The following is a 24408-nucleotide window of genomic DNA, read 5'->3' on the forward strand; positions in this document are numbered from 1 at the left end:
CACGACTTCCATCACCACCACCAAAACATAACCAACATAATCACCGCCATCATTTCCAACACCACCATCAACATTGCTATCACAAGCACCACCAACAACACCATCACAACCGTCACCACCAACACCACTTCCATCATCACCATTACAATCACCATGACCGACACCACCACTTCCATCACCATAACCACCACCATCCCCACCATCACCTTCAACACCATCATCATTATCACAACAATCTACATCACCACCAACAACACCTCAACCACCATCACCAACACAACCATCACCACCTCAAACATCATCACAACCACCTACACTTTTATCACCACCACCACAATCAGCGCCAACACCACCATCACCGCCAACTCTACAATCACCACCATTTCCATCACCACCTCTAAAACAATTATCAAAACCAGTATCACCACCACCACTACCATCAAAACAATCACGAAACATCCCCACTAACCCACCACCGTCTCCACTAATACCGCCAACACCATCACCACCACAATTACCTCCACCATCATCACCACAACCACTATCACCACCACCGCTACCATCAAAATGACCACAATTATCACCACCACCTTTTCCACCATCTACGTCTCCAATACCATCACCACAACCAAAGCAACCACCATCACTACAACAAACGCCATCACCATCATCACAACAACCATCACCATTACCATCACCGCCATCATCACTACTACAATGATCAACATCACTATAACTAACACCACCACCGTCAGCATCACAAGCATAACAAACGTCACCAAATCATCACAATCACCACCACCGTCACCAATTAACTGACATCCTGACCACCAATATCACCACCATCATCGCCACCACCATCATCATAATCACCATCATCACCACCATCACAAGGACCATCTCCACCAATGCAACCATCACCATAACCATCATCACCAACATCAACAAACTCAACATCACCATCACTTTCATCACCATCCCCACCACCAACTCCACCAATCACAACCATTTCCATCACCGTTTACACCACCTTCACAATTAACACCAACACCACCATAACAACCATCATTTACATCACAGTCATCGTTGTCATCGCCCACACCACAGCCATTCCATTCACAACCACCATCACCTCAAAAACTTCCATCACCATCACAGTCACCACCATCACCACCTATATCTCCATCAACAGTACCATCACCACCACCACCAGAGCCACCCCAACAATCAGCAACAACATGACGAATAACCTCCACCATCATCACTATTACCATTTCCAGCACCACAAGCACCAGCACCACCATTACCACCATCACGATTACCCTCACCACTTCCATCACCACTACCATCCCCCTTCACCACCATTACCATCATTATCGCGACCACAACCACTTTAACCAACACCATCATCATCATAACCATCACCATCTTCCCCGTCATAACCACCATCACCATTACCACCGCCATCACCTTCTCCACCAACATCACCACCTCCATCACTAGCACCACCGTCATCACAAACACCATCATAACCATCACAACTATCACACAACAACCATCACCAACATCATCACCAACACCACAATCGCCATTACCACCACCGTAACCACTATCGCCACCAACATAACAACCATCACCACCACCGTCCCCACTATTACCACAACCATCACAAACACCATCAACACCATAATCACATTCACCACCATCATCACCAACACGATCATCACAGCACCATCACCATTTCCACAACCACCATCATCATTATCTTGCAAATCATCATTATTTTCCTTGTTAATCTAACAAAATGTATTTTCTTATAAATAGTAATTATACATGGACATATTAGGCATGTGTGTTTGTATTAAACGGGGTTTCTTACACATAAATATAAAACATATTATTCAGTCGCTCCAATTTCTTCAATATGCAACGATGTTCAGCCTCCACGGAACGGCTAAATTGAGAAATCTTCATGGCATCCGTAAACGTTGCGCCATACTTCTCCAGCAGTACAACCGGATCGTGTCAGGGTCCCATCTGACATGAACTGGAAAATGACCTAAAATAAATTAAACGCTACTTTATTGAAAATCAACAAATAGCGTTTTTTTCTCCTTCTCCATATTTAACCCCCGCCGAATACACACATCGAAAACCAGATCAATGTATTTACGCCGCATATAAATGCAGAAACTAGAAACGTATGCATTTTAAGCGCAAAACCATTAATGTATCTTCTCACTCTCTACTTAATACATGAACAATACCAACACTATATTTCTCACTCCCAAAAGGTGTCAAAGTGAACGAAGTTTAACTATTATGCAAGTACATGTGTGTTCTCATTAATATAAAACGATATATATGATTCATTCAATTACTTAAGATAACTGCCAACTAAAAGATCATTTGAAAACATGATACTGCATTTGCTGTCAATGTGCCCATTAAAGCAAAAGGGCCTGTATTTTATTTCGCATTTGAAGACTTGTTTAGATTTTTTTTGTCAATACAATACTAGGATTAACGTATTACTTTCAACACATTTTTTTCATAATGATGGGCATTTGTAAATGACATAAATACATATCACAGCTTTATATCGAATCTAATCACCTGAAAAAGGCTAGAATTTAAAGTTCTCCCAACATTATGTTTGGTCTTTACGTGTTTACATTATTTGCATGTTTCTGGCGATGACAAAATTACGTCAAGTGTACAGCTTAACAAAACCATGCATGAGTAACCAATAAAAGAGGAAAACAGGTAAATAAAATAAACACGTATTAGCATATTTAGAAAAATTAGGATACGTCCATTTGTAAAAAAAAAGGTCAGAGTTTACGTTAAACTGTTGCAATGAAAAAAAAGATAAGGTGATGCAAGACCTTACTTACTGCCTTTGCTAAACTGTATTGTCGTTGGAAAACAGAACAAACACGCTATCGATTAGACTTGATTTTCAGAGCTAAGGCGTTTTAACACTGTTATCGCTGACTCGGACTCGCTTTTGCACCATCGACCCACGTCAGTGTGTTTACGCTTGCGGGCAAAAAAGTGTGTCCCTCGCTGTAAACTGAGGAGCCTTGCCCGAGTTTGAGCGTCAACGATGTAAAAACGTCCTAGCTCTATAAATCACGTCGAATGGACAGTACGTGTTGTCTGTCTGCATACCAACAGCAGCAATAATGCTTAGCAAGGGAAGTCAACAACAATCGCACATCACAATTATCTCTTTAAGCATAACGTCATCTTTGACCTTTAAAAATGGTATCACTTATCTTTGTATTCACAGCAATGGCAGAGATGACGGTCCATACTCCAGTCTGGTATATGTGACCTTCAGCGGTTGGCCATGGTTTATCGGAGCCCATGCAGAGTTCCTGCCCTTATCCCAATGCACGGACAGCTGTTGAACAAAAATATGTTAGAGATACCACCACGACGTATATTGGATACAGACAAAGAATACGTCGCCAGTATAATTTTGTCCAAATATATTGATTAAAATGAAGTGTTCCAAATGACAATGTGCTATATTTTCCAAATTAGTTGCAGATAAATAACATCAACACGTATTAGCATTTATAGGTAAATAAACATACGTCCATTTGCAACAAAAGGTCAGAGGTTACGTTATACTGCTGCAATGAAAAAAAAGAGATAAGGTGATGCAAGACCTTACTTACTGCCTTTGCTAAACTGTATTGTCGTTGGAAAACAAAACAAACACCCTATCGATTAGACTTGGTTTTCAGAGCTAAGGCGTTTTAACACAGTTAGCGCTGACTCGGACTCGCTTTCGCACCATCGACCCACGTCAGTGTGTTTACGCTTGCGGGCAAAAAAGTGTGTCCCTCGCTGTAAACTGAGGAGCCTTGCCCGAGTTCGAGCGTCAACGATGTTAAAACGTCCTAACTCTATAAATCACGTCGAATGGACAGTACGTGTTGTCTGTCTGCATACCAACAGCAGCAATAATGCTTAGCAAAGGAAGTCAACAACAATGGCACATCACAATTATTTCTTTAAGCATCTGTTTAACGTCATCTTTGACCTTTAAAAATGGTATCACTTATCTTTGTATTCACAGCAATGGCAGAGATGACGGTCCATACTCTAGTCTGGTATATGTGACTATCAGCGGTTGGCCATGGTTTATCGGAGCCCATTTAGAGTTCATGCCCTTATCCCAATGCACGAACAGCTGTTGAACAAAAATATGTTAGAGATACCACCACGACGTATATTGGATACAGACAAAGAATACGTCGCCAGTATAATTTTGTCCAAAAATATTGATTAAATTGAAGTGTTCCAAATGACAATGTGCTATATTTTCCAAATTAGTTGCAGATAAATAACATAAACACGTATTAGCATATATAGGTAAATTAGAATACGTCCATTTGCAACAAAATGTCAGAGGTTACGTTATACTGCTGCAATGAAAAAACGAGATAAGATGATGTAAGACCTTACTTACTGCCTTTGCTAAACTGTATTGTCGTTGGAAAACAGAACAAACAGGCTATTGATTAGACTTGATTTTCAGAGCTAAGGCGTTTAAACACTGTAAACGCTGACTCGGACTCGCTTTCGCACCATCGACCCACGTCAGTGTGTTTACGCTTGCGGGCAAAAAAGTGCGTTTCTCGCTGTAACCTGAGGAGCCTTGCCCGAGTTTGAGCGCCAACAATGTTAAAACGTCCTAGCACTATAAATCAAGTCAAATGGGCAGTGTTATTTTCCTGCATACCAACAGCAGTAATGCTTACCAAAGGAAGTCAACGACGATCGCACATCACAATTATCTCTTTAAATATACCTGTCTATATAACTATATCTTTGACATGTAAAAATGATATCACTTATCTTTGTATTTACAGCAAATGCAGGGATGACGATCCATACTTCAGACTGGTATATGTGACCTTAAGCGGTTGGCGATGGTGTATCGGAGTCCATTCAGAGTTCCTGCCCTTATCCCAACGCACGGACAGCTGTTGAACAAAAAATATGCTAGAGATACCACCCACGACGTATATTGGATACAAAGAATTTGTCCCTAATATTTTTTTGTCCAAATATATTGATATAAGTTTAAAAGTGTTCCAACTGACAATGTGTTATATTATTACAAATAAGTTGCAGCGCGAAAACCTTCCATTTACGATAATTGACAGTGTTGAAAGTTCAAAACGATCCGTTAAAGTGCACATACACATCAACACTATTTTGTTTCAACTAGTTTTACATCATCATTATGTAATATTTTCAATTAACTTAAACACATTATAAAACACAATGTTTCTCACAAGCACCGTCTCAATTGCAAAGCACACACCGATACAGCATGCGTAACACAACTTCATATTTACCTTATTAGGTGAACTACACATCCATTCAATTCAATATCCCGACAACCAATGTTCTAAACAATCAAGTTTCACACCTTACCATATTACCTGATCACATCTCAGAAAGGCGCAACACGCTATTAGAACAACTCAACACATGAAGTGGTTGTAAATATTTAACCCTTTACCACTGAGGAACGTATTTTGACGCATGTGTTTTCCCATAGAAAGTTAAAATAAATTAAAGACCTTTCTTGCTAAATTCAAATTTAAAGGCTTCATTTCTAACCCTTAGATACTGATCAGCAGCAAACAGCATACAACCTGAACAGGCTGCGAGTTACTTGAAGGCTGTTCTGGTTTTATGCTGTTTGCACATAGGCATTTTTAATTTGCTTTGGAGTGGGACAAGGTAAATCGGGTAAAGGTTTTATACGGTAAAACATCGTTCGATTTCGAATAAGATCGTGTAGGCATCTAGTGGCAGGAAAGGCACTGAGCAATGTTCAGTAATCATCTAGGTATCGGGCAAAGCCTGTGCAGACATCGGACGGCCACCTGTACAGAAATAAGAATTTAAATGTGGTGGCATAAACTCGATTCCTCTTTCAGCGAATTCACTTTGCAATAATGAACAATCCGGCACGAGAAAGATCCTCTAGGTTAAATTAAAATCACATGAGCGCAATCCAGACATTTTTTCGGTTCCCGCCGGTCTGAATTCTCCTTGTTTCCAAGGTCAGTCTTCGCCAACCGTTTGATGCCCACTTAAATTTGATCGAGCAAAAGATATACACGTAAAAAGCATAGCGGTTGTCCGAATAAACCTCTATGTTATAGAGATAACAAAATAACAACAACATGTCTCTTCTTTGACGGCCTGAAAGCATTACAAATATGATGAAAATGGTATAATATGAACCAGTTAATATAAAATAAAATTTGCAATCGCCATCATATTAGATGAACATTGTTTTAATATTGAATACCTATCACACTAAGAATATACATTTTGTAAGTTCGTGATGGGAATTCCCTTTATACAACTTTTTTTGACACCATATACAATTCAAAAAATACAATAAGATAATTGAAGAAAATAAATAACAAATACATATGCGAGCAGTAGTTTTAACTCACGAAATAGGTAGTCATAAAGACAGCGCTGTTTACCCTTACTTTGTTGTTGATGCATTACGTGTTACTTAGACAAAAACACACGGCAGATATGACCGAACGTCTATTATCGGCCCGCTACCGACATAACGGCCCGAGGGCCATTATGCGGGTAGGGCCGATTTTAGACGTCCGGCCCAGCTCTGCCGTGTATTATCGTTTGTATCGCAAAACATCATATTATTTTGGTCCTTCAATACAATTTAAACAGAACCAGCTTTTATCTTCATTCAGTTGATTACGCAAGTTATGCCGTATATCATGTGACGTCATCGTCGGATACCCACGACTAATTCATTCCGTTACTCTCCATCGATACATGGAGAGTAGCGGAATGGGTCCGACGATTATGTTACGTAATTTCAATGACGAAACTAGCTAGATTCTCTTGTTTTTAGGACAAAACTTCGGACGTGGTTTTTATTTAACAGTTAAATATTTATTTAGCATCGAACGATTCCAAAACGTACTTCGGATTTTGTGCTTTTCATGCATAATTGGGAGCTTCGATAGATATAAAATTATTGTAATCGCCTCGACATTCGATTTCGTAAATCGTGATTTCGGTGACAGTGTTAAGCATACGATACAAACGTTTAAAAAAATTGTGATTTAAAATTAATATAGATAAACGGATGGAATAACAGAAAATGGAATTACAAATCTTTGTTATTTTATTATTATAAGAACCGGATTTAAGTTGTCATCGAGGTTTGTCTTTTAATATAAATTTTGCTGTTTGATTAATCTTGTTAAAACACAAATAGATTTAATTTAATGTACAGAGAAGTTTCAGTTTCGATCGATATTTGTATTATTCAAACTGTGTGCTACGTGTCATTACAATTATGTTCGATTCTTTCATTGAGTTGGGGCTTGATTTTATTGATCACCGTCGGCTAAGACTGAATGTGAACGCCATTTGTTCTGTATAAGCCGCGCGATCCCATTCTTTTCTGATATGAAAAATCAGCCCGGCTCAGCGGGCAGATATAATTTATATTTATATTTATAACGGTCCGCGCGCGCGACGTCATTTTGTTGCTATTTATAGTAATAAAATGTGATATCCTAGTAGTTCACACGGTTTCAACCAGTATCTTACCTTAACATCGGTATAGAACACTCGTGCACTTCTCCGGCGAGGTTGATTTACCCAGTTTTTCACCTTACATGACCTTTACATAACGCCAACAGGCACGAATGAGTAAATACAAATATTTTAAAAGACTGATTCGAGAGAAATTCACTGTAATTTGGCTGCATCACTATGTCTGTGCGCAGCGTAACACCGTTCGATGTACGGAATTCAGGACTACTCACTCAAATGACACGTAGACACTAATTGTGGCCCAGTTACAATCAAGCGTTTAAATCCATCTCGAAGAATTTCAGGGTCTGTTCTCGGTCACTAGGGGAAGACATTGTTGACTATAGATAAACGCAGTTTTGCTTTCAAGATGAGAAAACACGACCGAAATAGTATAATGTCACGTCAAGAGAAAATCGTTTAATTATCTAACCACAAATGTTTGCCTACTCGGTCAGCATGAAATCGTTCCTGAACGCCTGATTATACTATCCTTATTTGCCATTTTGCTGTATTTGCTTTTTTTTTAAATTCCATTTTATATCGAAATGCATTGTGCTAAAATATGCCATTTACACCTCGCAATGAGATTAAAAAAAGACCCGCGTCATGCGAAAATGGATCTTATGCCATATGTGCCCTTCATATATAAAGCCCACCCAGCCTGCGCATTTCTCACACTGATCAGGCGATACATAATGAGACCATAAAACATTAAGTGATTTTATAGCAGACAGCATCGCCTCTGACCAGACTACGCAAATGCATATGCTGGGATTGAGCTACGCTGGCCGAAACGTCATAAGACGTACATTCATCTGACGCGGCTATGAATGTGTGATTCCCGTATTATAATTTGTATCCCGCTGTAGTAGCAAACAGTAGGTTAATCAACTGGCGTGTGAGAGTGTATATGAATCTCGATATGACACTATACACTTGCAGACTTTTCTAACGCAACACATTTCAAACTTGAATAGCACAGTAATTAGTTAAGATTTTGATTTAAAATAACACACGTGATCTACGGAATCCGGATTGTTCCATCTATAATCTCGCCCTTTTTTCATCAATGGCGACACATGACACCCGAAGCGATACCCGATATTTTGCGCGACAGTCGCGGCGACGCACGATATTTTGAGCGACAGTCGCGGCGATGCACGATATTCTGCGCGACAATCGCGGCGACGCACGATATATTTAAGACGATATAACACGAGGTAGCCCAAGAGGCGATATATCGTGCGTCGCCGCGACCGGCGCGCAAAATATGATGCGTCGCCGCGATTGTAGCGCACAATATCGTGCGTCGCCGTGACTGGCGCGTAAAATATCGCGCGTCGCCGCGACTATCGCGCAAAATATCGTGTATCGCTTCCTGTGTCGTTTCTCGCGTTCAAAGGGCGACGCACGATATTTTGCGCGACAGTCGCGGCGATGCACGATATATTTAACAAGAGGCGATATATCGTGTTAAATATATCGTGCATCGCCGCGACTGTCGCGCAAAATATCGTCCATCGCCGCGACTATCGCGCAAAATATCGTGCGTCGCCGCGATTGTCGCTCAAAATATCGTGCGTCGCAGCGACTGTCGCGCAAAATATTGTGTATCGCTTCGTGTGTCGTGTCTCGCGTTCATAGGGCGACGCACGATATTTTATTATTCAAATATCGCCCATTTCCGAATCTCGTGTATCGCGGTCTAATTTCAGACCGCGACACACGACGCAAGAAGCGATACTCGATATTTTGCGCGACAGTCGCGGCGACACGCGATATTTGTACTGTTCAAATATCGCTGTAATAATATCGCCTGTCGACTGCCGCGCTTTCAAAAAATTAGAATGCGACAGTCGCCCTTTTATATGCGATATATCGCCCTTTGAACACGACCGTCGCACTTTGCGAACGCGACCGTCGCCCTTTCCGAACGCGACCGTCGCCCTTTATGAAGCGATCGTCGCCCTTTTATATGCGATATCTATATTATCTAAATTATATGATGGACTATGTCAGTCTGATTTAGAACAATTTTGGCATCAATCTATGATACTGAAAATAGATAGTAACATGAGTCCAAGTTTCTAAACTCGATTTTATATTCATCATTTTTGTTCAATTCAGATAACAGGAATATTTGTTTAATTGCGTGATAAAAAAAATCGAATTCTAGTATTTGGTTCATTGCAATAAAAGTAGAAATTCTTTAAAAACAACTTATGGACACAGCCATACATACTTAATGTCACTCTATGAACGTGGTCATGTAAGGGGAGAGGTTGTGTTGTGGCCTGCTTAACTCAGTCGGGTGACCACTCAAACTGGTAACAAGGTATCCAGGGCTCGTCACACAATTTTCTGACCCTGCGACACTTGGCACAGGAGGACTTTGGCATTACCTGCGCATAGTCTTAGAGGCCTATGGTTAATTATATAGCACCCCATATTTTAGGACAAATACATATTTAAGTGGTGTATATTTAATTTACATGAATAAACTTGGTACACCTTAGTGAAGAGTTTTTATTGTAACCAGGTTAGCTCGGTCGAGAGAGCATTTGCTGCCCTCAAAGCTATTCCAGGGTTCGAGCATCCGACTAATAGCAAAATTTTCTTGCCCTGCAACATTTATAAGACTTAAAGTAGCTTTATCATAAACAATATTTAACCATATATTTCAACATGATGCAATGAACAAATATGCCTGCAAAAACTAATAAAAAAATATTTAAACAATTTGAAATTAGTTTTATTATATTATTTGAAGAGAAACATGGCCCCTGGAGTGCATTCCTCCATCATCACAATGCCTGAAAAACATACAATTATGTCAATGCACCCACAGTTATACTTATTGTCTTGTGACACTTATAAAACCACAGTTTATACAGAGCAAGAAACAAACAATACATTTTACTCTTGAGAGTTATTTGTTTTATGAGTATAATTTACTTAGTTTGTACCATTATGATCCCATACGACCTGCAGTGTCATGTCTGGATGGAAGCGTTGTTAAAATAAAGAAAGATAAGAAAAACTAACAATAATATCCAAACTATTTTATTGCATGATATGTAATTACAAGAAAAACATATTCTCATAATGTAAAAAACTAAATGTAAAACAAACGTGCAACCTTCACAGGTACAAAACGCAATTCCAGCCAACTTTGTCACACACAACACAATAATACATAATCTTCAAACAGTTGACTTCAAAAAAGATATATGAAGGTTCAAAAATAAATAAAAGTGTAATCACACTCTATTAATGATTGATTTAGCATTAAGACCGATAAAGGCTACAAAAGACACATGTTAAATGATTCTTGATTACTGATGAGCCGATATCATGCACTTGACTATTATATAACAACAAGCTATCCCCAAGAAAGTTAGCTCAACTATTCTTTCACCTTGATAGTATTATCTACATTATCTATCAGTCACCTAAAATGACAAGCAAATTGATTTAATTTATATCCCCGCCAAATACAAGTTTTTTGACTGGCGGACAACGCAAATTCTACATATTTCCGCCTGTGGCAGGGGATAATGACTAGTCACATAATGACCCCCAAAAGTGTGTAAAGTTCAATTGTGTGCCAGTAAAAGAAACAGTGCTGAGGAGATGTTGCATGTTTACCTAGAGCGTTATGTAGACACTGACATTTGGGCATGTACTATTGATCTGACTATATTGTAAACACATGAGCTTTAAAAACAAAAAATTATATCATAGAACAGAAGCAAAGGAGCAAACAACATTGAGGTGTATGAAATGGATTATTGGAATGTACAAAAGTATAAATGGAATGATTAAGCACTTGTACCAGAGCACAGCTCATGTGATTATCAGATTCATAGTTTAGCCATAAAAAATTATATAGGAAGCATATATAACCACTGACTTGTTAAGTGACAAAAAAGAATGTATTATGGCAGATGAATTGGTCATCATGAATAAAATAGTACTGAAACATATAATTTTACAAACATAATCAATATTAATATAATATTATGTTTATAAAGCAAATAAACTCATAGGAGTTCAATTTCATGGCACACAGAAATAAAGAAATATAAAACAAAAAATATATGTGTACAATTTTGTGCTTAAAAGAATGAACAAAATCCTATATGAAATGTAAAAATAAATAAATATGGTAAACAAATGTAAAAATAAACATATTAGAACAAGAGATATGTTTGTCAGAAACACAATTCCCCCTATTGCGCCGCTTTGAAGCCACATATTTGACCTTTGACCTTGAAGGATGACCTTTCACCACTCAAAATGTGCAGCTCCATGAGATACACATGCATGCCAAATATCAAGTTGCTATCTTCAATAATGCAAAAGTTATTGCAAAACTTTAACCAAGGTTAAAGTTTTGGGACACACACAATGAATGAATGAATGACAGACAGACAAGCCAAAAACAATATGCCCCCAATCTTCCGATTCGGGGGCATAAAAACAACACCTTATAAATAAGAATGATGATAAAGTGCTCATGCATTTTCATTGTCTTGCAAATAGCTCTATCAAGTTTCAATACATAACGCTGCCTACTTGCAAAGAGATCAATAAATTTTAATATTTAACATGGCTGTGGTGCGCATAACTGATCACATTTCGATATGTTACACTGTAGAACTGAAAATAGCTGAAACAGTTTAGATATGTAACGCTGCCATGTTAAACATACCTGATCAAGTTTTGATGAGTAACAATTCAATAATACATATAACTGATTGAGTTTTGATTTTAAACATTGCTGTATTACGTATCGCTGAACACGTTTTATTTGATATACTGCAAAAAGATGAGCAAGACATGATATGTTACACAGCCATATTAAACAAAGCTGATCAATTTTTGATATGTTACATGGCTGTATTAAACAAAGCTGATCAAGTTGGGATATGTAACACTGCCATACTGCACATAGCTTAACAGTTTTGATAATTTATAGTGCTGTTACGCTGTAATGAAAATAGCTGAGCAAAGTTTTGATATGTAAAACTGCCGTACTGCTTATTAATTAATAAGTTTTTATATGTAACACTGCATTATATTACAGGAATGAAAAAAAAGTTAAGGAAAGAGTTAAATCCATTTTGAGGCTACTAAATGCATAGTTAGATGTTCCTTAACATGACTTATTTCTACAAAATAGTACAACAAAGCAGATCATGTTTCACAGAAAGATAGTCAGTAGATATAAATAGCTTTTGAGAATCATATCATAAATTATAAATAAAATACTTTTTTGCAGCATTTCTTATAAAGCAAACATTTGTATACAATATTGTACAACAAAAAAGGAAGACATAGTACCAAATGTAAAACAAGCAAATTTGTTGAAGTGATATCCCCTGCTAAATAAATTATGTTCATGAAGGGGTAAAAATCTCTTGGTATACTGTATAATTGTAAAAAAATCAAGAGTAGGGCTATTGTTTTTATGCATTGCAATTCTCCTCATTGATTTCTATACATTCACGAAGTTTCATGTGGAAATATAGTAGTGTATCTGAGATAGAGCCCTGAAAAGTTACATCATACAAAAAACAAAGGGTCATAACTCTTAGTTAAGAAACTGTAGGATTATGGTTCTTGTGCAAGGCAATGCTCCTCATTGATATCTACACACCCTTGAAGTTTCATGTTGAAATCTTGCATGGTATCTGAGATTTAGTCCTGAAAAGTTACATCACACAAAAAACGAAGGGCAATAACTCTTATTTAAGAAAGTGTAGGGTTTTGGTTCTTGTGCATGACGCCTCTCTGCATTGATATCTATATATCCATAATGTTTCGTGTTGATATCTTATATAGTTTCTGAGAAATAGCTGTTTCAAATTTTTGTGACAGACGTACTGACAGTCAGAAAATGCCAATTCTATATCCCTCCGCCTTTGGCAGGGGATAATAAGTCTACAACCTCTTTTAGAGTATCGCTCTGGGAACACTGTACTTAATGCATGTGCATAGTGTTGTCTGTACAGGCTTATCAAGGACTACGCTTTCCGGTTTTTCTGGTCTTTTTGTTTAAAGGAAGTTTCTCTGCAAAAACTTTAGCCAAAGTTTAGACGGAAAGTGTTGTCTTGAAAGTGCTGTCTGCACAGGCTGATATGGGACCATACTTTAAGCATGAGCTTCAGGCCTCATTTTCCAAGAGTGATGTTCATTTGTTATGTTAAATTTCAGACTGCTTATCCTTGTAATAACAAAATTGAAAATCATATACACTGACTTTGAGATATCCAAATTTAAGTCCAATTTATAGTGGTGCAAACTTTAAAATAAACATTCATTAATGTATTCATATACCAAATGGTGAACCAGTTGTAAATTATTGAATTAAAATAATAAAGTTGTCTTTGAAATATGATTAAACAATGTTTTAAGATCAAGAAATGTTTAACATGGTTGTCAGTAATTAATGGTATCACTTTGCAATACACAGACTTTCATTTAAAGAAGTAAATAAGTTTAACAGTAGTTTCATACACATTTTCTAATTATTCTACTTATTGTATTACCGTAAGCTCAATTCTGGTGCCATCCATCTATGTAACATTATAACATATCCAGACTGTGCTTTTTAAATTTTAAAGACTTAAATTTATGTACAATATCAAAAATATTCTCTGAAAATAACATTTTGCAATTAACAAATTATCAAAAAAGCACATAAAAAGGCACATCAATAGAACAAGATATGAACAATATCAAAACATCAATATACAAAAAAAGGCATTAATACCAAAAACATTATAAAATAGTGCTTAGGTTTTTTGGATAAATACTGTCATGTGACTTGCCCATAAACTGAGTCCATGGCTGTGCAAATGGTGGTAAAAATGGCTTTGAGGTACTGGGTGTTACTTGTGTGCCTTTGGCGACTTGCATGTCTGTCACTGCATTCAGTTGAACCCTATCTAACGTTTTGTTCAAAATCCTAAAACAAGTTCACACATTAATAGAGGCACTGTTCAGTCATTTTAGAATAGACATTGAACATAGAAGTTTAATATTATAAATCTGATATCGCTCACAACAAAACATCTTGTGTCTTTTTTTAGATTCCTTTCATGTGTAAAACTTAGATAACATAATAGTAATATAAAACATACTGTTCGAAAGAGTGAACTTATGTCCAACAAGCAAACAAAATCGTTTATTGTCACCATAACGATGAAATATTTTTTAAATATTTTACAAATTTATTGAGATCTCAATAGGGAACACATTGAGCTTCCATGAAAATATGAATACATGTACAAAAAGGAGAAAAGAGCATACTGTAACTCAATGCTGACTTTCTGCATTTGTATGGCCATCCCAACGCCAGCCTGCTCGTATCCACTATTGTACTTGTTGTTAATTAGGGAAAATATACCCATGTAGTCAAGAAAACCGTCACCATCAAAATCTCCAACCAAGCCTGAAAAAGAGTGGAGCTAAAGATGTGAATGATTAAATCACAAATCTGGTGTTATATTATTCATAGAAATATGATGCTGAATTTATAAGAAATCATTTAAAATTTTGATTTATGTACTACCGTAAATTTGTTTGCATGTCTTTCCTCCATGAAGAACCATTCCAAATTATGCTTTATATTGTTATACTTGTATACAAAGATATTCTGGCTTTATTTTAGTTTTCAAAAAGCTATATACACACACACACACATATATATATATATATATATATATATATATATATATATATATATATATATATATATATATATATATATATATATATATATATATATATATATATATATATTAACAGATACAAATCTACATAGCAACATATACATATTTTGTCAGGATTGACTATTACCCATAATTTTTGTTGAGCTTGTTTGCCTGAAGCTTAATATGCATTACCAATGGTCAAATGAATGAGCCTGAATGCATTATGACTTCCAAGCTTCTACTGACTGTTACTTTGTCATTTGTCATCATTTGTCATGTGGCTATACAATAATTTACCACAAAAGTCCACAATTATAAGATGACTTGTTGAGTCAAACACAGGTCTTCCTACCTAAAAGTTCAATTGTTCGGATCATAACTTCAGAATTCATCAAGTCAAACACATGTCTTCCTACCTAAAAGTTCAATTGTTCGGATCATAACTTCAGAATTCATCAAGTCAAACACATGTCTTCCTACCTAAAAGTTCAATTGTTCGGATCATAACTTCAGAATTCATCATGAAATTTAACAAGAGCTGTCAGAGGACAGCGCGCTCGACTATTCGAGTGCTTGACAGTATAACGTAAGCCATGATGGGGAAATTGTTCATATTCAATAATTTATTAGACGATCTTTCAAAAATAAAAAAAGGAATTTTATTTTATTTTTTTTTAAATATTTTTTTGGGGTGGGGTAGGGGGTTTGAGAGGGGGGTATAATGTGGGGTGTTGCCAATTATTAGACGATCTTTCAAAAATAAAAAAAAGGGAAAAAAAAAATCCGGGGGGGGGGGGGTAGGGGGGCAGGGGGGGGGGGGTGAGAGGGGGGTATAATGTGGGGTGTGGTCATTTATTAAATGATCTTTCAAAAATAAAAAAATACAAAATTGAGAGAGTGGGGGGTGGGTGGGGGGGGGGGTGGGGGGGGGGGGGCAGGGATTCTGGGTTGGGGCATGGGGTATTGTTTGGGTGGAATCCATTGTGGTATTCAGGTAAGTGTTGTTTTGTCAAAGTATTAATAAAATCTGATCATAAATAAAGAAGTTATGGCAATTTAAGCAAAATGTTCAATTATCAAAGTATAAAAGGGGCCATAATTCTGTCAAAATGCTTGATACAGTTGTCTGCTCTTGTTTTTAGGTTGGGGTCATGTTGGTAAACAAGTATGCAAAATATAAAAGCAATATGTCAAAGGACATAGGAAATATTTGGGATGGTACGCAAACTTTAACATAGCTTTATCAATAATATGCATATTCTAAGTATAAAAGGGGCAATAATTCTGTCAAAATGCTTGATACAGTTGTCTGCTCTTGTTTGTAGGTTGGGGTCATGATGGTAAACAAGTATGCAAAATATAAAAGCAATATGTCAATGGACATTGAAAATATTTGGGGTAGTACACAAACTTTAACATTTGCACCGTACGCCAACGGGAACCAATATGGATACGGGAACGGCAACGCCGACGCCGGGGTGAGTAGGATAGCTCCACTATATATATTTCATATATAATAGTCAAGCTAAAAATAACAATAAACAAGCGATGTGTTTCTCAAAATGTGCAGCTCCATGAGATACACATGCATGCCAAATATGTATCAAGTTGCTAGCTTCAATATTGCAAAAGTGTACATTTAATGAAGCGATTTTGACCCATACATTTGACCTTTGACCTTGAAGGGACCTTGACCTTTCACCACTCAAAATGTGCAGCTCCATGAGATACACATGCATGCCAAATATGAAGTTGCTATCTTTAATATTGCAAAAGTTATGGCAAATGTTAAAGTTGGGGCAAACAAACAAACCAACAAACAAACCAACAGACAGGGCAAAAACAATATGTCCCCCACTATAGTGGTGGGGGACATCAAAATGTCTACAGTGATGAAATAATGTGGCACGTGTAATATCTGTCTCTGTATCTCAAAGGTCAAGGTTAAAGAAAAAGGTCACTGGGTAAATGTGGCAATACATATCTTGTCCAACTGCAACTTCACCAATAATCATGAAGTGTACAAATAATTTACAAATCATATATTAACAAGCAAATTTGTTGAATTGATATCCCCCGCCAATATGCTTCTGGACACAAAAGTGTTATTTTTGACACTCAAAAAGCATTTTTTAATGAGACAAAGTGCCATAAATCCCTTATTAACAGATGGTGTAAAATGATATTGACGGACAACGCCAAAACAATATCCCTCTGCCTATGGTGGGGGATAACAAACAAATTATTGCCATGAGTAGACAGTATGTCACGTGTAATGACTGTCTCAAAAGCTCAAAGTCAAGGTCACAGCTAGAGGCCCAAGGTCACTTATAGGTCAGTTATCAAATTCTTGTATAGTGCTTTAAATTTTTCCTACAGGCATCTAACAAGTTAAATAAATTGAGTTTTGAGTGATTTTATTGAGAACTTTAAATTATCTGTTGATTTCCAACAAGTGCCTTAAAAAATTGATTGACTCATAATATTCCCCTTACCTTTAAGTATTTCTGCTTAACGATCTGAATGTAAATTATAGTACAGGAAAGTTGATATCACACTTTTGTTACCAAACGTTGTTTACTGTTATAAAATTTGATACCTCAATACCAACACTTAAAATGGATTTACTCGTCATACCCAGAAATTACCCATGTATATGCTATTGATGTCAAAGTACAGTGCCAACAGACAAGAACACAACTTTGTATAGCAATCATTTGATAAACAAAAGATATGGGCCATGCTCTGTGAAAAAGAGGTTTAACGCATGTGCGTAAAGTGTCATACCAGATGAGCCTGTGCAGTCTGCACAGGCTAATAAGGGACGACACTTTCCACCTTCACTAGATTTTTGCTAAGAAGAGACTTTAATTAAACGAAAAATATCATAAAAGCAGAAAGTGTCGTCCCTGATTAGCCTATGCAGACTGCATTAAACCCCTTTTTCACAGAACATGGCTTGTATATTTATCATCAACCTATTATGCACATTTGTTAACTTGAACCTTTCAGGCTCAGAAGCAAAATTAAAATGGCTATATGCATAAGCCAGCATAAAACCATAATAGCATGTGAGTAACTTGCAGGCTGTTTAGGTTTTATGCTGTTTGCCACTCACCAGTTTCTTATGGTTTGAAATGAAGCTTTTAAAACTTGAATCTATCAAGAAAGGTTTTTAATTTTATTCAATCGTCTAAGCTACTACATATGAGTCCCGATGTGTATGTGAGATGCAACAGTATAAATTACCCGTAGTCATGCCATCTGCTGATTCAACTGAGCACATCTCCTCCTCGACACCACCTTTAAACTGTGTCATCGCCAGGCATTTTCTGACTATGACCTCTTCTTTTGCGCTGTTGTCGTGTTTCACTGTGCCATTTAACAGGCCTGCATTGCTGCCGTCCCCCTGTGATCCTGAAGATCTTTTTCCACCAATAACTTCATCTTCATAAAGCGGTTTGTTGTTGGCCTCCAGATGGGTCACATTTCTTGTCATCACCTCTGAAGTGTTCCACAAGAACGTTACACACAAGAACTTTGTCCACAGGGCATGGCTGCCCATGCTTTACAACACTGGACAAAGAAATAAGTGTTATGGGACAGCCATTATGTGTTAACCCTTTCAGCGCTGGAACCGAATTTTACAGGCCTTTGCAAACAGTTTGGATCCAGATGAGAGACCACAGAATGTGGCGTCTCATCAGGATCCAAACTGTTTGCTATGTATTCTGATAGTATTCTTTGAAGAAAAATCGAAGAAAATGCTTATTTTAGAAATTCAGCAGACGACGTTTTAGCAGACAACAAATTTCCCAGCATGCAAAGGGTTAACATCATAACAAATAGTCCAAATGAGCAGTACCAGAAAAAATGGTTATAATTCCATAAAGCTTAGCACAGTCTGGTTAAGAACTACCCTGATCTCTATTAAGTCACTCAAGGTTTTATGAACAGCAGTTAAGTATGATGACTTCATGCTCAAGTGAGCGTAAAAAATGTGACTATTTCATTAAATTAAATTTGGCCGTGCTCTGTAAAAAGGGGGTTTAATGCATGTCAATACCATAAAAGTGAAGTCACCCTGATTAGCCTGTGCAGGATACACTTAATGCACATGCATTAAACCCCTTTTTCACAGAGCACGGCCATAATATATGCACGTTTGTCTACATCACATTCTTACTTACTGTAATGGATTTTTTCTATTGGCATGTCAATGATCTGGTAGGCAGAGTTTAAACTGTCCCTGTCAATCAACAGGACTTCTCCACGGAAACTAGTCACGTCATCTTCGCATGTTAGCTTGGTCAGCTTGTATAGCATATGCTTGTATTCCACTGTACATAAGACAAACAAATATTATTTCAGCGTTCAAATAAAATATACACACATAAGGAATAAGCACACATAAGGAATATCTCAAATTAACATGTTGTTACCTTTAAACAAGAGTGCCAAACTGTCACAAGATACGCCCGTTTGAAGGTTTTGGACATCATGCTCAATGCTTGAAATGCACTAAGTGACCTCAAGGCCTTGTTATTGACCCGGCATGACCCATATTTGAACTTGACATAGATATCATTTAGATGTAACATCTGACTAAATTTGGTGAAGATAAGATGAAAACTACTTCAATTAGAGAGCGGACACCATGCTAAATGCTTGAAATGCACTAAGTAACCTCGTGACCTTGTTTTTGACCCAGCATGATCCATATTCAAACTTGACCTACATATCATCTAGACACAACTTCTGACCAAATTTGGTGAAGATCGGGTGAAAACTACTTAAATTAGAGAGCGGACACCCTGCTTAATCCTTGAAATGCACTAAGTGACCCCGTGACCTAGTTTTTGACCCGGCATGACCCATATTCGAACTTGACCTAGATATTGTCTAGACACAACTTCTGACCAAGTTTGGTGAAGATCAGATGAAAACTATTTGAATTAGAGAGCGGACACTGCTGTGGACGCCACCCGCCGCCCACCGCCCGCCAAGGGTGAAACTATAATACGTCCCGTTTTTAAAAACGGGCGTATAACAAGATGTGTTTGTGAAACACAATGTCCCCCTATATGATGTTTGACCTTGAGAGATGACCTTGACCTTGTGAAGGATGACCTTGACCTTTCACCACTCAAAATGTGCAGCTCCATGAGATACACATGCATGCCAAATATCAAGTTGCTATCTTCAATATTGCAAAAGTATTAATAAAATAAGCGATTTGGACCACATATATTTGACCTCTGACCTTGAAGGATGACCTTGACCTTGACCTTTCACCACTCAAAATGTGCAGCTCCATGAGATGCACATGCATGCCAAATATCAAGTTGCCATCTTCAATATAGCAAAAGTATTTAAAAAATAAGCGATTTAGGCCACATATATTTGACCTCTGACCTTGAAGGATGACCTTGACCTTGACCTTTCACCACTCAAAATGTGCAGCTCCATGAGATACACATGCATGCCAAATATCAAGTTGCTATCTTCAATATTGCAAAAGTATTCATAAAATGAGCCATTTTGGCCCATATATTTGACCTCTGACCTTGAAAGATGACCTTGACCTTTCACCACTCAAAATGTGCAGCTTCATGAGATACACATGCATACCAAATATCAAGTTGCTATCTTCAATATAGCAAAAGTTATTGCAAAATGTTACAGTTGGCGCAAACAAACCAACAGACCAACAGACAGGGCAAAAACAATATGTCCCCCACTACTACAGTGGGGGACATAAAAATGTTATACCTAAAGCTAAACATAAAAAGGTCATAATATTCAACACAATATAAACAAGTTTAATTTTAAAAATCAGTTACTGGATCAATTAAACAGCTCCCTTTAATATCCATTTAAAAAAATAAATAAAATCACATTTTTTGTTTTTTTGTTTTTTATTACAAATAAAGTTCATTTACTGCATTTTGTTCTGTAAAATGTAATACTGTTAATCTTTTGCAGGGAGTCTGTTGTAAGAGTGGTTAAAAGCTGTCATTCTATAAGGAAAAAATTGTTTTTAAATCATGCTTTTTTTGCAGAGAAACACTCCCTCCCTGTGCTACAAGGGGAACTCATTTGACCAAGAGCCATGACTGAGATGACCCAAACATAAACCCACGAGACTTGAAAATAGAGGTACAAGATTGCACAGCAGACTCTAACAAAGCACGCTGCCACAGAACACAGCCAAACATGACACTTAAAGTTTAAGACAACATGAATGGTGCGCATTAAGCCCTGTTTTCCCACAACCAGGCTCAAATACAGTTTGCAAAGCACTTCTGACTACCTCTGGTCAGGTTCAGCCTCTTCAGATCCTCCTCATCTAAATCATTCGGCCTGACATCTTCTGTGTCACTGTGCCGTCTCTGTCAGGAAGGGAACAGCAAATTTATTATCACAGCAAAACTCTGGGAAAACAGGGCTTAATGCATGTGCAAAAAGTGTCGTCCCAAATTAGCCTCTGGGCACTGCACTTTCCACTTTCAGGGACAACACTTTACCCTTTTGTGGATATTTTTTGTTTAAAGGCAGTCGCTTCTAAACAAAATCCTGTCTAGGCAAAAAGTGTAGTCAGTGATAAGCCTGTTTGGAATACGTGTGGTTAAAACACTTTATGCACATGCATTTAGCCAAGTTTTGACACAGTTCTACTTAGTTTCATGATGTTTATTTATCATTCCTTGAACGCCTGACAGTTACTAGAAAGTGTCTAAGGCAGTATAATAGTCCCTATACTGTTCTATGTGAACTAACTTAACACTTTTGCACCGTTACTATTGCACCAGACACCATCAGTCTGCTTCAATTAAATTTGCTTTACTTAAAAAGCTCTATAGAAGAGTGCCTACATGTTTACCATGTTTAAAACATCATCTGAGACATAATCAACTTCCTGAAAACTATTCTGTTACTCAATATTTTTAACAACCAAAGAAGGGCAATTTTTATGTGAAAGTAGAGACTACAAACATGTTCACTCTTTGCTTGATCTCTTACCTAATCTTCACAGACTGCTGTTGGGTTTTAACTAATGCTATACCTGCAACATGTGTCCGGAATTAGTGTCCTTGACTGGAAAATGCACTTTGAGGTCATCCGGAGTTTCACCAGGTCGCAGTATATGACCTTCGGGAGTCCAGTGAAAGAGGGACTCCCTGCCCTGCTGTCGGAACACAAACGCGTGCTTGTGTTTCTGATTGGTTGCCACGACAAGTGAGGAGCTAAACTGCATGTAGGCTGAACTCATGGTCCATAGTATGGAGCCATCCTTGCCATTGATTATTGACACCTGACAATGAAATGAGCCTCCTCCTGGGACAATTGGCTTCATGCATATGCGTTAAATGTCATCCCATATATGCCTGGGCAGTTTGCACAGGCTATTCAGGGATGATGCATTCAGCTTTTATGGATTTTTTTAAGGAGGTCTATTTTAAAAGAAAATTCAGTCTAGACGGAAAGTGTAGTCCTAGGTTAGCCTGTGAGGACCGCACAAGATAATGCGGGATGTCGCTATATCTCACATCCTACAAGAATGACCTAATCCGATTGGCTTAGAGCGGTCACGTGCCCATGGAGTATTTTCCATACACCCCGAGTAATTTCCATACTACCCTAGTAATCGAGTAGTCGGTTCAGATATAATCGTTACACTGTTAGTAACTGACGGTGTATGGGATATACACCCTCAGTAATTTAATACCATATTCAACTTCGCTCTCATATGGTATGAAATTAATGAGGGTGTATATCCCATACACTGTCAGTTACTAACGGTGTAACTAATATTACCACAATGCATTAAGCCCAGTTTTCTAAGAAAGCGTCTCAAATGTTAATATCTTTTTAATGGTCAACTTGGAACAAAATATTAACTTCTTTTTTTATGGACAACCTGGAACAAGATGTTAACAGCTTCATTATGGATCCTGAAAAATATGTTGGACTAAAAGGTTTAATATGGACACCTGGGAAAGGCAGGGTAATGTGTTTAAAATGGACTACTAAGATTGACATTTAAGAGGAACTTATGTTAAATGGTAAGTCTCTTATTACATCTTGTCAGAACAAGGCTGTTTGATATGAATACTTGTAGCCAGCCTGGGTCTGTATTGTTAATTGCTGACACCAAAATAACACAAGGAACATGAACCTCACTCTGAAAAAAAATGTTCTTAACCCTTTGCATGCTGGGAAATTTGTCGTCTGCTATAATGTCGTCTGCTGAATTTCTAAAATTATCATTTTCTTCGATTTTTTTCAAAGAATACTATCAGAATAGCAAACAGTTTGGATCCTGATGAGACGCCACTTTTTGTGGCGTCTCATCTGGATCCAAACTGTTTGCAAAGGCCTTCAAAATTCGGTTCCAGCACTGAAAGAGTTAATGCAAGTGCCCAAAGTTTTGTCTCAGATTATGAAGTCCTTCAAAGGAAAAATTCCACAAAAATGGAAAGTGTGATCCTTGATTAGCTTGTACAGCCTACAAGGACTTATCTGAGACGACACGTTATCTGAGACGACACGTTATCTGAGACGACACGTTATCTGAGACGACACGTTATCTGAGACATCACTTTAAGCACATCTGCTGAGACTTGTTTTGTCCAGAGAAATGCTCAAATAGAGCATCCACATTATGGGTCTGATCCATATCTGCTATTTATTACAGACACTTGAGCACAATTACACTTTATCTGGTACATTATTGTAATACCCAATCCATAAAACTATGACATACCAAACATTTCTTACATTTACCGAAACCAGCTTCTAAATTTAACAAGATTTCTCAAGATTTGTCAGCTATGCTTACATTAGAAGACGAGTATGTCATCCATATTCCTGTGTTCCAATGGACCATGTAGTCCAAGATGTCATCATCATTGAAATAACCAGGAGCAGGGGTGCTGAAAAACACACATGGGAGACCATTAATACAAAATCGAGACAATCAAATTATGAGCTCCGAGCTGGCAAAATTAAAGCTGGCCTTGCTCCTAGTTTCTCAATTTGTTTCTAAGTATTAAAT

At 37.5% G+C, this 24408-nt stretch overlaps 2 protein-coding genes across 4 annotated transcripts in view; both read right to left on the minus strand.

Annotated features, from left to right (window-relative positions):
* Positions 1-602: 602 nt before the first annotated feature.
* On the minus strand, positions 603-1009 carry LOC127863738 (uncharacterized). The gene is made up of 2 exons (XM_052403375.1): positions 817-1009; positions 603-712 (listed from the first exon to the last, which is right to left on the minus strand). Exons 1-2 carry the CDS (start codon positions 1007-1009, stop codon positions 603-605), a joined length of 303 nt encoding a protein of 100 aa, XP_052259335.1.
* A 9667-nt stretch (positions 1010-10676) lies between these two features.
* Positions 10677-24408, minus strand: part of LOC127863740 (uncharacterized) — a 30694-nt gene continuing 16962 nt past the window's right edge. For all 3 annotated transcript variants that reach the window (XM_052403379.1, XM_052403378.1, XM_052403377.1), the window contains exons 9-15: positions 24193-24286; positions 22417-22665; positions 21664-21742; positions 19541-19690; positions 18600-18854; positions 14947-15088; positions 10677-14602 (exon numbers count right to left, since the gene is read on the minus strand). In XM_052403379.1, the coding sequence (XP_052259339.1) occupies positions 14416-14602; positions 14947-15088; positions 18600-18854; positions 19541-19690; positions 21664-21742; positions 22417-22665; positions 24193-24286 (1156 nt within the window). In that variant the 3' untranslated portion in view covers positions 10677-14415. The remainder of the gene's footprint in view (positions 14603-14946; positions 15089-18599; positions 18855-19540; positions 19691-21663; positions 21743-22416; positions 22666-24192; positions 24287-24408) is intronic.

Source organism: Dreissena polymorpha, unplaced genomic scaffold (assembly GCF_020536995.1).
Source record: "Dreissena polymorpha isolate Duluth1 unplaced genomic scaffold, UMN_Dpol_1.0 chrUn032, whole genome shotgun sequence".
Taxonomy (NCBI): Eukaryota; Metazoa; Mollusca; class Bivalvia; order Myida; family Dreissenidae; genus Dreissena; species Dreissena polymorpha.